The sequence below is a fragment of the Pyxicephalus adspersus genome, chromosome Z (genome assembly GCF_032062135.1).
Source record: "Pyxicephalus adspersus chromosome Z, UCB_Pads_2.0, whole genome shotgun sequence".
Taxonomy (NCBI): Eukaryota; Metazoa; Chordata; class Amphibia; order Anura; family Pyxicephalidae; genus Pyxicephalus; species Pyxicephalus adspersus.
In genome coordinates, this window is record NC_092871.1 from 62,936,158 (window position 1) to 62,949,219 (window position 13,062).

Here is a 13,062-nt window from a genome sequence, read left to right on the forward strand (position 1 = left end):
GACTTATATATTTTTTTAAACTATTAAAAAATTCCAATCACTACAACAGATATATGAAATTCCAACAACAGAATTTTTTACTTACCTTAGAATACGACACTGTTTGAATACATACCTGATATACTCTAAGCTTTCTTTAGATTATTTTTCTATTTTAATAACCCAACTTTTGGGAAGAAGGGTATTACAGTATTTGATAATCACCTAAACCAAAAATGTATCTTTAATAAAACGCAACCTATGGTAAAATGGGAACAGGGAATGGAAATCCAAATACCTCCATCAAAGTGGTCATTGGCTTTGAAGATCACACATAAAAATATCAAATGTGCAGATCATTTAGATCTTTACCAAACAATTACAAATCAATGGTATATTACTTCAATTAAAGAGGAACTAAACCCAAATTGGCAAAAAAAAGCCTGGGAGGCTTTGTGATCTTGTTCATTCTCGCCCCCCCAGGACAATCGAGAATTATTTGCCCCCTCCCTTTTTTTTTTTTGTAAGAAAAGGATGTTGCATTTAAAAAAAAAAAACACAAACACACAGAATTTTTACTCGACATAAAAGGGTTGTCTACCCTTTAATGTAGTGAAAATTGTGAGTTTAGGTACAGTTTAAGATTTTTAATATATCCACTCAACAGTAAAAAGAATGCTGGAGAAATTGCAGAAATTTAGGCACCTTACACCATTTGTTGTGGTATTTTAAATGTATTCAATGTTTTTGGAATAGAGGTTTTAGGTTGATGTCAGAAATTACGGGGACGTCTACCATGCCTTTACCAGAATTAGCATTATTACATGTCAAAATAAAAAACTTCCCTTCAGAAACAAAGACTTTGTTAGTACATTTTTGCACTTTGCACTCACAAGAAAATGGAAAAGCTCAAATATACGGGACGTCACAGAAGTAATACATGATTTAAATATACAATGTTTAGTGGAGAAAACATTTGCACTTGCCCATAACCAACATACTAGCTTTGTTAGGAGGTGGGCTGTATGGTTGAAACACCTGAAAAGTTTGCTTTGAACAAATGCAATTTAACAGAATACTTAATGTCTCTGTTTTCTTTTAGTTTTTCTTGTTCTCTGTTTCTCTTTCCTTCCATACTTTCTGGCTAAATTTCTATTTTACCTATTCTCTGTTTACTATTGTTCATTTTGTTATATTTAAATGTGAAAATGGATCCAGATGCCAACAGATGTATGCTATGGTATGCTGTTGTTATTCCTGTTAAATTTATTGATCCTTTAATAAAGACTTATTGAAATCCTATTGAAAAAAAACAACAAACTTGGACAAGAAGATGGTGAGGATGAAAAATGGGAGAGGGTGTTATGGGCTGTAAAATGCAAGTCATGGTGTAAACTAACATTGCAGTATATAATGAAGATCAGAAAACAAGATTTGATTTCCTTTACAAATGTACCCTAGAGTTTGCCTCCATGTTTCCAACCCTCTGCTACCACCTTAACCATGCCACTTACTCATTTAGCATGGTGACCTCAGACTCCAACTGGTTCTTCTCTTTCATCAACATGTTGTAACTGCTCTTCAAGGATTCCATGCTGGACAAAGTAGCAGAAAGTTCTGCATTCTGTCATAATGAAAAAAAAAAAAATTCTTACAGAACAGCTCTGGATGTTATTTGCAGAAAAATAGATGTACCTTCATCGTCTGTTTTACATTTTGTGTTTGTTAACTTCAGACAGTTTTTACCAGGTGTCCCCATTGGGCAACTTTTGCTTTTAAAATCTGATTTTTCCATTACTGTCAGTCTATATATGAAATCCAAAAATCTATCACCAAGACAAATATAAAGGATAAATCGATGCAGCTTTTTTGCTGACTATGTACTGTTTAATCCACTGTGGAGAATCAATAGGATGCAAAATAAAATCTACAGTGTGAAGGGGAATGCACTTCTAACAAGTTTTTCCATTACAGGATTTCCCCTCACCTCGTGTGCTGTTTCGTGTTACTTTCTGTATCAGTGATAATGCTCCGCAGGACAAGGATAACAGAGCAACAGCAATAAAACTTGACCCCACTCCAAATCCAAAATTTTAAAAATTTCCTTTTAACATAGATACACTTTATTGTGAAGCAGGTGGATTAGCACTTGATATTGAAAATAATGTGATTATACTACAGATTTTAGCCATTTACTATGACCAATGACATTCATAACCCAAGCTTGGTATGTTGCAAAACTTCAAATCTGTGCGGCCTTGAGTGAATTTAAATTGTAATAACTGTTGACCCAGACACTAAGCAAGCATAACTGTTAGCAAATTTTATTTAAATACAGACCTCCTACATTTAATTTAGGTTGAACAGATAAAATAGATGAGAAGTACCAAGCAGCAAGAAAAAGAAGACAACTGCTTCAAATTTGTGTTTATATTATGAGATTTTAAGATGCAAAAGCTTTGGGAAAAGGAAAGAAATCTGTAAGCAGAGGTTACAAAAATCAGAAGTCTAAATTTAGACCAATACGTACATGCATTTCCTGAAAACCTATAGAGACATATTTGAATGTGTATAAAGAAAAAAACAATATCCGTAGCGATTGAACAGTTAGGAATATTCACTTATCCACCCAAAAAAAAAAAAAATCTGATTGTTCTCTATGAGCACTGTGAACCATTCTATCATCACACCTATAATACACTATACACATTACCTTCTCCATTAGCTGAGTGTTGAGCAGCTGCACTTCCTCCTCACTTCTTTCTGCACGAAGTTTTTGGACACGAACGGATCTCTTCAGAGCCTCTTTCTCTGGCTCCATTTGCTGCCTGAGATCATCTAAGTGAGCAGTCATTAATTTAAATTCCTCCTTGTGCCGAGCTTCATTATGTTCCCTATTCTGCACAGATAAATTAGCACATGTTTATTAAACATTATTTACCATAACATAAAAGACAAGTTTTGAATGTTTAGTATGGCCAAATTCTGGATTGTTGTGTAAAATGTTATTTCCTTGGTTTAATATTTTTTAAATTCATTCCTAATAGCATACCTAAGAAGCATACTTAAGTTCACAACCACCCTATGGAAAATGATGCTGCTATACAGAGGTCTAAATGTGAGCAGGTCAATGTAGATATTTTGAAATTTTGCCTTACTTGGGACTGAGGCCAAATAGTTTTAATAAGTATTTTTTTTTAATTAAAACAGGTATTTTGAAAACTACTGGCTACAAGTGGTAAATTTAAATGAGTGATATCTAACCTTTTTCTTATAGTTATAGAAAATACAAACAGGTTATATGGACATTTACCTGCTCCCCCGTTTTGTTTAGCCAACTCTCTTAGAAGCTTGCACAAAGCTTATGACTCTCTAACTGCCCTATACACAAGCCAAACACCAGGTGCCAGTATGTAAGAAAAACAAAAGTATTACTGTATGCTTCAGGAAGTAGTGCATTTTACAGTTTTGCATTTAAGTAGGACTTTACTTCCTAAGCAAATATAAAAATTTCAGTAAAGTTTTTCCTATAATGGTACAGTGAACAATCTAGTTGAAGATAAAACAGTGGTAGCCTTTTTCTATAAAGTGTATATGTAGATGGGCCTATTGAGCTGGCTGATCTTCCTATCTAGATGGATGCCTGCATTTCCAGAATTTTTGTAGAGAGCTTAAAAGCTTATCCCTCTGTCACTTCTCTTGACAACATTTTCTCGCTAAGCAGACAGCAAACCCTTAATGTTTTTAGCACTTGAGCATTTTATCTGACAGTGTAAAGCCTGCATCTGATCTGAAAACATTTTTTTCTGGTTTTAGATGTAATGGGAAATGATAAGAACTCCCATCATATTTTTACTTCTACCTATTAGAGAGATCCACCTTCATTTTACTTCATACTGAAAACAGCAGACAGGATACGCCACTTGGAGTAAAGGGTATCTACCAACAAGTTCACAAACCATAATAAAACTCTGAAAAGGATTCAAGCCTTACCCTAGTGAAAAAACAAAACACTTTATTTTTGTATTTTCCTTCTGTTGGACAGTTTCCTGTCTGACCTTTTAAACTCTATTACTAAATCTATCTAGAATAAAACAATATACAATATATACTACCCTGAGTTGAACAGAAAGGCGGTTGTTTTCAGCCTCACGGCTCCTTAGCTGTCCCTGTAAGTGAGCTCTTGTTGCTTCCAAAGATTTAGAATATTCTGTTGCTCTTCTAGCTAGATCCTATGGAGAATAAACATGATCAGGAAAAAAGTATAAAACACTAAAGAAAGAAACTTTGCACAAATAAATTTTTATATTGGCAGCTGAAAGTCTGAAGTTCAACTGCATCTGAGTTGTTTCATTTAAAATTAATTGTAATAATGTACAGAACCAAAATTAGAAAAAAGTTGTCTCAGTCCAAATATTGTACCTAACTGTACCTCACAGTCCTTTTATTATTTGGTTAAAACAACTACTGCCAGTTACTTATGGAACAGTCCAATGTGAGGCCACGCATAGGCACTGGTCTATAGACACGAGTAATACTGGGAATTGTAGTAGCAGCACCATTTCAATGCAGCAGCAGGCCAGCTGCAATTTATATTTAGGATTCTATTGGGGGACAAAAAAAAGGACGTTGCGGGCCAGATTTGGCCCCCGGGCCAGAATATGACACTCCTGATTTAAGACATCCATTTTATTTAGGCTGCTTCAAACACCATCGGGTAATGATTTTATTACGCCATCTTGTGGTCGTTTTTACTCACTACAAATAAAAAAAATCTGTATCTTATTATATATATATAAAAAAAAATATATTCTTCTTTCTAGTACAGATATTGTACTATCACCACACTACCGTCTGGGCAAGTTCATTTTACTTAAAATTTTGCTTCCCTACTATTTTGACAGAAGCATATAACCCTATCCATATTACATTTTTTAAGTACCATATTTCGCACTGTCATATGTTAGCTGCTCAAAACTGGATGTTAAGGTATTATATGCAATTAGATATTACAAATATTTCTCTTTATTAGAATATGCATAATACCACTATCCAACATGGCTATTGAAGACAATATTTATTTACATGTAGAACCGCAGTGCTAGTACCATGTAGGCACACCGTTTTTTACACACAATTATTCATCGTCACATCCAAACGTATACTCCTTATCTTCATTTCTTTCTCTTCTTCTTCTTTCTTTTCCTTCAGTACGTTCAAAATTATTATTGGATTTTATGATTAGGGTACCTTTGAGTAGTAGTTGGTATACAATCCGTTAAAAGTTCCAGCAATTTCATCAAGTAAGCCTAGCAATATCAATATTCACTATTATATCTGCACAGTCTAATTAAACATACTGTACTGCTAATACTATATATGATTGTAACCCCAAAGTTATCCCAATCCCCTGAAAAAGCCCTGTGGGGTGAAACGCATCTGGTGGGAAACAGATCTGTTGTTGTAAATGTACTTGAATATACTTTATTATTACTAGGTAAAAGACTAGTGCATCCATGTTAGCCTAGGGCTAGCGTAGATGATCTCTGTCTATATTTTAGGATGTTGAAAACAAATAAAATGTAGTGATTTTATTAAGATACTATTGCCCTACAAAAGCCTGCTTTTTTCTCTCTCACTCTCTCCCAAACTACCTTCACTATCACAGAAATACTTACAGGTAGTTGGGAATACCCATACATTATATCTATTTTCTGTTTAATATACTGGGCAAACATGGATTGATATGTATTGAATTCCAAAGGCAAGGTAATTAATACAATATTTGATATATTCTTCCATACTACAAATCAATGGGTTCAAGTCACTTTTCTTTTGAACCAACATTGAGCTGACCTGTCAGGGTAGGGACAACAGGGACAGATCTTTCCTCTGCTTTCACAACTCCTACAGTCCTACAGTTGTCATCTGTTTCAGCGATTGTGAGGAGAGATCAGACACCTTTCTTGTATCTAATGTCATACATGGTTCCCATCTTCTGCAGGCATGCTGTACAGCTATCTCCCTCATTTACTAAAATCAGAACAACCTTCTTTTCTGTGTTAACACTAAGTTCTGGGCAAATTTGAAACTTAATCCATGTCTTTGTGAGCTAGTCTCAACATTTTTCCAATAACCTTCCTCATACACTGTATCAGCACATGTGCATTCCAGGCAGACTGCATTTCTCTTCAAACCACTCTAGGAAATGCCAACACATGAAGAAGAGAAGAAAGTTTTGACCTTATTCTGAAAAAGCTAGTTGCCTGGCTGTGATACTTTGTGCCTGATTTATTAAAGCTCTCCAAAGCTGGAGAGGATGCACTTTCATTAGTAAAGCTGGGTGATCCAGCAAACCTGAAATAGATCTGGTCAAGGATTCAAAACATTTGCTAGTAAATGGGAAATGACTTTAAAGAAATCTATTCCGGGTTTCATGGATCACCCAGCTTGACTGATAAAAGTGTATCCTCTACAGCCTTGGAGAGCTTTAATAAATCATGCCCTTTGAGTCACTAATTTTAAACAATTAAGTAATAAGTAAAACCAGAAAAAAAGGACTACTGAACTGCATACTTTGCATGTCATTGACGCAAAATACTTATACCAAAAGGCAACTGGATCCATACAACAGCCAGAAACCAGAATGTTCCAATGGAGAGCTCATCAATGACAGACAGCATATATTCTTAATGCTTCCTTTTAACAATCAAGTAATAAACAAGTGCAACTGGAGATGACAGTACTGTTTGTAAAGGAAACAGCTAAGTGCCCCTATTACAGGAGATGAAAAAGTATAATATAAATCAATGTCACTATTTATCATCACACATACAGCTCTCTCTGTGTCAGCGTCAGACAACTTCTTCAATAACAGGTCTTTCTGCTCCAACAGATGGTAGGTTTCTGTCTGCAAAAAAAAAAAATATGGACCATCAAAAAAATCATTGCACTACTTTCCACTGTCTGTGCTGTTTAACCAAGCTGAAATAAAAGATGATCTTAGGTTTCCAAATTCAGTAGCTTTTAGTTCCTTGCCAGCTAGTTCCGGCACTCCCTAACCCAGCGTAAATGATGCTAAGGCTTCAGCATGAAGCTAAGACAAGTTCTCATGAATCAGACCAAAGCTCACCTCTCGGCTGTGCTGTTCCCTGAGCAGGGTCCTCAGAGTTCTGTTGGTCTCTTCAAATGTGTTCAGCTTTTCCAATAAAATTTCTTTCTGACGTGCGAGGATGTTGATATCTGTGCTGTTCAATTGCTTTTCCTGTAAAATAAAGAAGTAACAGACAATACAAAAAAGCTAAACTGTTATCTACTACTATACAAATCACCAACCTGCTTCATCTGGGTTATAGGGTCCCGCAGCAGGTTCACTTGCCTCGCTGCCTCTGCCCCATCCATCTCCGCTTCCACCAGCTTTGCCAGCAGATTAGACTTTTCTTGCTGCAGCAGCTCTTTTTGCCTCCTAAAATGCAATATATGTCATATACAACAATATATAGCCAATCATAAAACTTTTAAATTCCTGAAAAAATGAAAGAAGTCATGATATCAGTATCTTTAAATGTATGTAAATTTGCCATTTTTAGTGGAGGAGGGATAAAAACTCTCTTAGTTTATTTATTTATTTTTTCATAACATTCTTTCTTTATACATATTTTTTTCAAACAATAATCCAATACAATTTGTAAACTTTCACTGTTTCTTTCCATTACAGGTTCCATAAATACATAACTTCCATCTTGAAAATACTTGTCAACAACTAACAAAGACACATTCAGTTCCGGTGCCCGATGTAGGAAGCAGAACTGAGCGGCAGCTCCAGCTCCCTTGTGATCTCGTGTCCTCCTAAACTTTCCCCTACGGTGTTAAAAACTTACCACGCACAGGCCGAGTGTTGCTGCAGAGGGATCGAGCCCAGGTAAGGTGGATACTAACAACCTTGTATACATGCTGCTAGATTATAGAATTGGCACATTACGTGTCTTAGCATTTACAGCCCAGCTTGCTGCAAAATATTACACTAACCCAGAACTTGCAGCCTATCACTGAGATCTTGACTAAACATGGGGAAGAGCTGCGTGCACTTCAGTAACGCATAGGCGATCTTGAAGATGAGTTGCTAACCACTCGCACCCAACAGCAGCAAGTGGGAGAGTAATATACTCTTTTTTTTGATAAGGTGGTTGACATGGAGAATTGCTAATGCCAAATTAGAATCATTGGGTTATCAGAATCTTTTAAAACTCCAGACCTTCAATAGTTCTGTCCATCTTTACTGCCAAAAGTTTTGGGCCTCAAGGCCCCTATGAAGGTTGTAAAAGCTCAAAGATTGGGCCACCTTCAGCGCAACTAACTGGTTTCACGGCCTATATAAAGCCTACAGATCACAGGTACATTTCTCCTTTGGTGAAAATAAATTGTTCTTGTTCTCAGACTATTCCGCTGAAACAACCAAGCACCGTAGAGCATTCTCACCCATCTGCAAGCAAATAATTTCTAAGGTCATTAAGTTTGTTCTCATGTACCCAGCTGTATTAAATATTTTACTCTCAGATCAAGAGGTTCAAATTTTCAAAGATCCACTCCAAGACACATCTTTTGGTAATGAAATGACAGAAGAAGCAAATCTAAATAAAGATTTGAGAAAATCTCCTAACCCCCAGATCAGCTCGGTCATCGCCCTCCTCGTCACCTAGCCCATAAATACAGACATGGATTCCTGTCTTACAGTAGACTTGTGCTTGTAAGCAATTTAAGTTTAATAAAAGTTCATTTTCTTTTACCTACTACCCTTAACGTCCACAAGATGGAACCGAAAGACCGCAAGAGATCTCACTGCATTGCAACTGTCCAATACTCGTATTTCTACATTGGACTTTTGTTCTTTTGTTTATGGTTCTACTTTTCATCAATACCCTCCCCTTCCAGTTGGTTTACTGCGGTATTTGAATTATACAGTTAAGTACATAAATATTTGGACAGAGACAACATTTTTTCCAATTTTGGTTCTGTACATTACCACAATTAATTTTAAATGAAACTACTCAGATGCAGTTGAACTGCAGACTTTCAGAAGAAAAGGTTGTTTACACCAAAGGTGGTAACCCAAGAACTTTAAGAAAGGATAGTTTCCCATGTGCCCAGCCTGGAAATTACAAGGAGAAGGTAAGTTTTTGGGGATAGAGAAAAACAGGCTTTTTTAGGGCACGGAATAAAAATATTAAAAAACTAGACAAAGATGACCTATGCTAGTCCTAGTGCTAACATAGGAGAACTAAGCTAGGCAACAAATAAGCGTACGGTACAGGTAGTTTAGGTCCTGTTCAGACAGAAATAGTTTCATTTCCCACCTGACGCGTTTTGCCTAATAAGGCTTCCTCAGGGGTTTGTTACGGTGACCTTTTGAGTTATGAGTAATAAAAAAAGTCAGATATCAAAGTATTTGTAACAGTATAGTGGTTTTAGAATAATCAGATTGATGCTAATAAAGCTTACTTGATAGTATTACTGAAATCTTTTCTGTAGGGACCAACTTGTCCTCATACTACTTGTGAGATGATTCGGTTATAAAAGCCCTAGTGCTTAGGAAAAGTAACTAGAGATGAGAAGGGGGGTGTAAGGAGCTGAGGAATTTTGCTGATTCTTGTAGTTAATTATTTTTGTACTTTTGTTATGTTTTGTAGATGATTAAATTATGTTGAAACATAAAAAAAATCTGCTAAGGTGAGGTTGGGTCAATCCTCACTGCTGTGGTTGCCTCGGCCAAGCAGTAACATGACCTAAGCTGCGTTTTGGTAAGCGGTCCTGGGAACAGGACTTCAGCGAGCACTGCAGCTACCTGCTGAACTAACTGAACTAACAATACCTGTGTACAACCGTCTGATATTTATACTGTAATTTATATTATGGGGAATTCCCAAGGTAAGGGAAATTCCACAAAGGAGGAACAGCTCCCAGATCCACATTAAAAACATGTAAAGAAACGCGTTAAAATCAGAAAGAAACAAAAACCCACAGCCATGTCACACAGTGATGCAGATAACCCTTATAATATTCCAGGGGAAACTCCTATTGATTTTGTAAATCGCAGAGCAGGAGACTATTACACTGACCCTTTTACACTACATTTGAAAAATGGCACTGAAAACTTGAAATGCCCTGACCCCTTCCCATTGAAAGGATCATTCTCTAAATTCCATATTAGTTGTATCAGGAATGTGTCTCAGTAATCGAGACGGATGGGGATATAAATTAGATCCACGAGTTCCCGAGTGTGACCGGCAATACATGAAGGCTTGCGTAAAAGTCTGGTATACTTTGAAAATGTATTTGAAAGATTACAATCCCTGTAAAGAAAAAACTATTGCCCAAATCACATGCTCTATTCCACCCCCCCACATACACCCTTATACCCACAACTATCAGCAGAAACACAAAGGAGAACACAGGAGGATGAGGATTACGAGCACAATGTCTGTCTAATACAGTCCGTGCAGCAACAAACCGTTACACAGGATTCCCCCTCAGCCCCTCCTTTTCTTACCAAAACAAAGACCAAGCAGTCAGCGGCTACACATCATCCGCTGTGGTGTACTTAACCCCAAAAACACAGACACAGTAATGCCCAGCCCACAAGACCTGATCCAAGGTGAACTCAGAAAACTTTAACTCTGAGGAGGAAAATGAAGGCTCAGTAACAATGTATTTAATTACCTTGGGAGATCAAATGATTATTAAACCAATGAGGACACAGGACCTCAATGACATTATTAAAAACGGCCCAGATCCCCGTAAAACTCCTGCAGCCACTATTAATTATTTAAAAAGAATGGTACAAGGCCAGCAACTTACAGTACAAGACATTAGACTTATCATTGATGGAGTAACAGGATACACAAATTTAGATGATGGAGGTGTAGATTTTGGAAAAATACCAGCCCTAAAAATACCATCTCCAGATGAGACCACTGTGAAGCATTATCCCCTCATTACTGAGCAACAATATCAAATTATGTGGGATCAAGTGCATAATGAATTTAGAATTAGAATACATGGAGATAGAAAATCAATGGCCACAGCATTAGCGTGCAAACAGAAAGCAGGAGAAACTGTAAGTGATTATGCTTGAAGGTTTAGGAAAGTGTGGAAGGAAGAGGCAGGTCTAGGATTAGGAGGAGATTTGAATGTTGTTTTTACACAGTCACTGATTAATGGATTAATCCCTGACTATGCTAAAACTGGCAAAATGATTATTGATAATTGGCGCATATTACCCCCACAGGATATAATGGGGACAATTGTTAACTAAAGACACGGCACGTTGCTTTGAGCTACCTAAACCGTCAAAACCCCATGTGCAGGGACTCCATTATTCAGGGAAACCTGGAGGGCACAGAGGAAAAGGTAGAGGCAGAGTAGGTAGACAGGACAGGAATGACAATAGAGGATATGGAAATGTTAGAAGGAATCAAGCATGTTTTGCCTGTGGACAGCTCACAATTACAACCACCCTGCCCCAAAATACCCCATACAATGGGGAGGCAAACCACATCAAGCATAGGGATGCCCACAGAAAGACTCCACCACCATTATGTTACAAATCTCTGACCAGGCTGATGAAAACGCAAAAATCAGAATAAAAGTAGGACAGTTCCTGACAGACTTCTTAGTAGAAACAGGAGCGACTTGTTCTGTCCTCTGATCCTGGATAAGTCCATCTACACCTGGTGGGCCCTCTGTGGGAATAAATGGAGTCATCACCCCTACAAGACACACACCTCATATCCTCATATGTACAGCACACGGAGAATACATTACACATCACTCATTTAAGGTATTACCTAGTTGTCCAGTTAACCTTTTAGAAAGAGACCTGATGGGATCTCTGGGAATGTCAAGGGATTAATGTCAATACAACCTTGCAACTGCCCTTTTTAGATTTTCCAGTTCCTGACAACACATGGTCCACCGGACCATATGACGTGGGATTCCTGGACTGCACCCCATATACAGCACTCACAAAATCACATACAGCAATATGCCAAAAGAAGTATCATTTAACTAAAGACAAGGAAGATTCCTTAGCACCAATAATTCAATCTTTCTGCCAGCAAGGCATACTTAAGAAAACCTGCTCTCCTTACAATACTCCAGTAAATCCTGTCAAAAAGCCAGATGGCTCATACCGTTTTACACAGGATCTCAGAGCCATCAATGAGCTGGTTACACCCCTGATACCAGTCATGTCAGATCTTAGTACCATCCTTACAGCAGTACCGCCCGAGACCCAATTTTACAGTGTTATTGATTTGGCCAATGCATTTTTCTCCATACCATTATCGCCTGAGACTCAGCCCCTTACAGCTTTCATTTTCATGGGACAGCAGTTCACCTGGTGCTGCTTGCCCCAGGGTTTTGTTGACTCACCCGTAGTTTTCTCAATTGCCCTCCAGCAGGTCCTTGCCAACTGGCAGCCGCAGCATGCTTCAACTTTATTACAGTATGTTGATGATCTATTGTTGTGTAGCCCGTCGCAGGAGGCATGTCAGAAGAATACTGTTTCATTGTGTTTTTTGGGAAAGGAAATGACAGAGGGTGTCGCAGAAAAAAATTCAGTTCTGTCTGCAACAGGTCACATTGCTGGGAATGCTTTTAACCCCAGGATCCCAGCTGCTAGCCCCCAGCCGTGTACATGCCATTACCAGTCTGCCTTGCCCACAGACAAAAAAAGAGCTGCTCAGCTTTTTTGGCATGATTAATTTCTGCAGACACTGGATTCCTGACTGCTCCTATTGGGACTCACAGCTCCGTCGTAGTACCACCCCCACTACCCCTAACAAAATGGCCTGATGAAATGACTAAAGCATATGTGGTGTTAAAAGAATCCCTGACCTCTGCCCCTGCATTGGGAATGCCAAATTTCAATGTACCATTTGTACAGTATGCATAAAAATAATTGTAAATAATGGCTGCTGTGCTTGCTCAGATGCATGGAGGTAAATTGAGGCCTGTGGCATATGTCTCTAAGACACTGCCTTTTACTGTGCAAGCATGCCAGCCTGTCTGCGTGTGCTGGCAGCA

At 37.8% G+C, this 13,062-nt stretch overlaps 1 protein-coding gene across 3 annotated transcripts in view; it reads right to left on the reverse strand.

The window, feature by feature from the left end:
• The window catches only part of ODF2 (outer dense fiber of sperm tails 2), a 65,924-nt gene that overhangs the window by 27,525 nt on the left and 25,337 nt on the right, over positions 1–13,062 (reverse strand). For all 3 annotated transcript variants that reach the window (XM_072431223.1, XM_072431224.1, XM_072431225.1), the window contains exons 6-11: positions 7,315–7,444; positions 7,112–7,243; positions 6,815–6,889; positions 4,095–4,211; positions 2,693–2,878; positions 1,494–1,603 (exon numbers count right to left, since the gene is read on the reverse strand). In XM_072431223.1, coding sequence (XP_072287324.1) covers positions 1,494–1,603; positions 2,693–2,878; positions 4,095–4,211; positions 6,815–6,889; positions 7,112–7,243; positions 7,315–7,444 — 750 coding nt within the window. The remainder of the gene's footprint in view (positions 1–1,493; positions 1,604–2,692; positions 2,879–4,094; positions 4,212–6,814; positions 6,890–7,111; positions 7,244–7,314; positions 7,445–13,062) is intronic.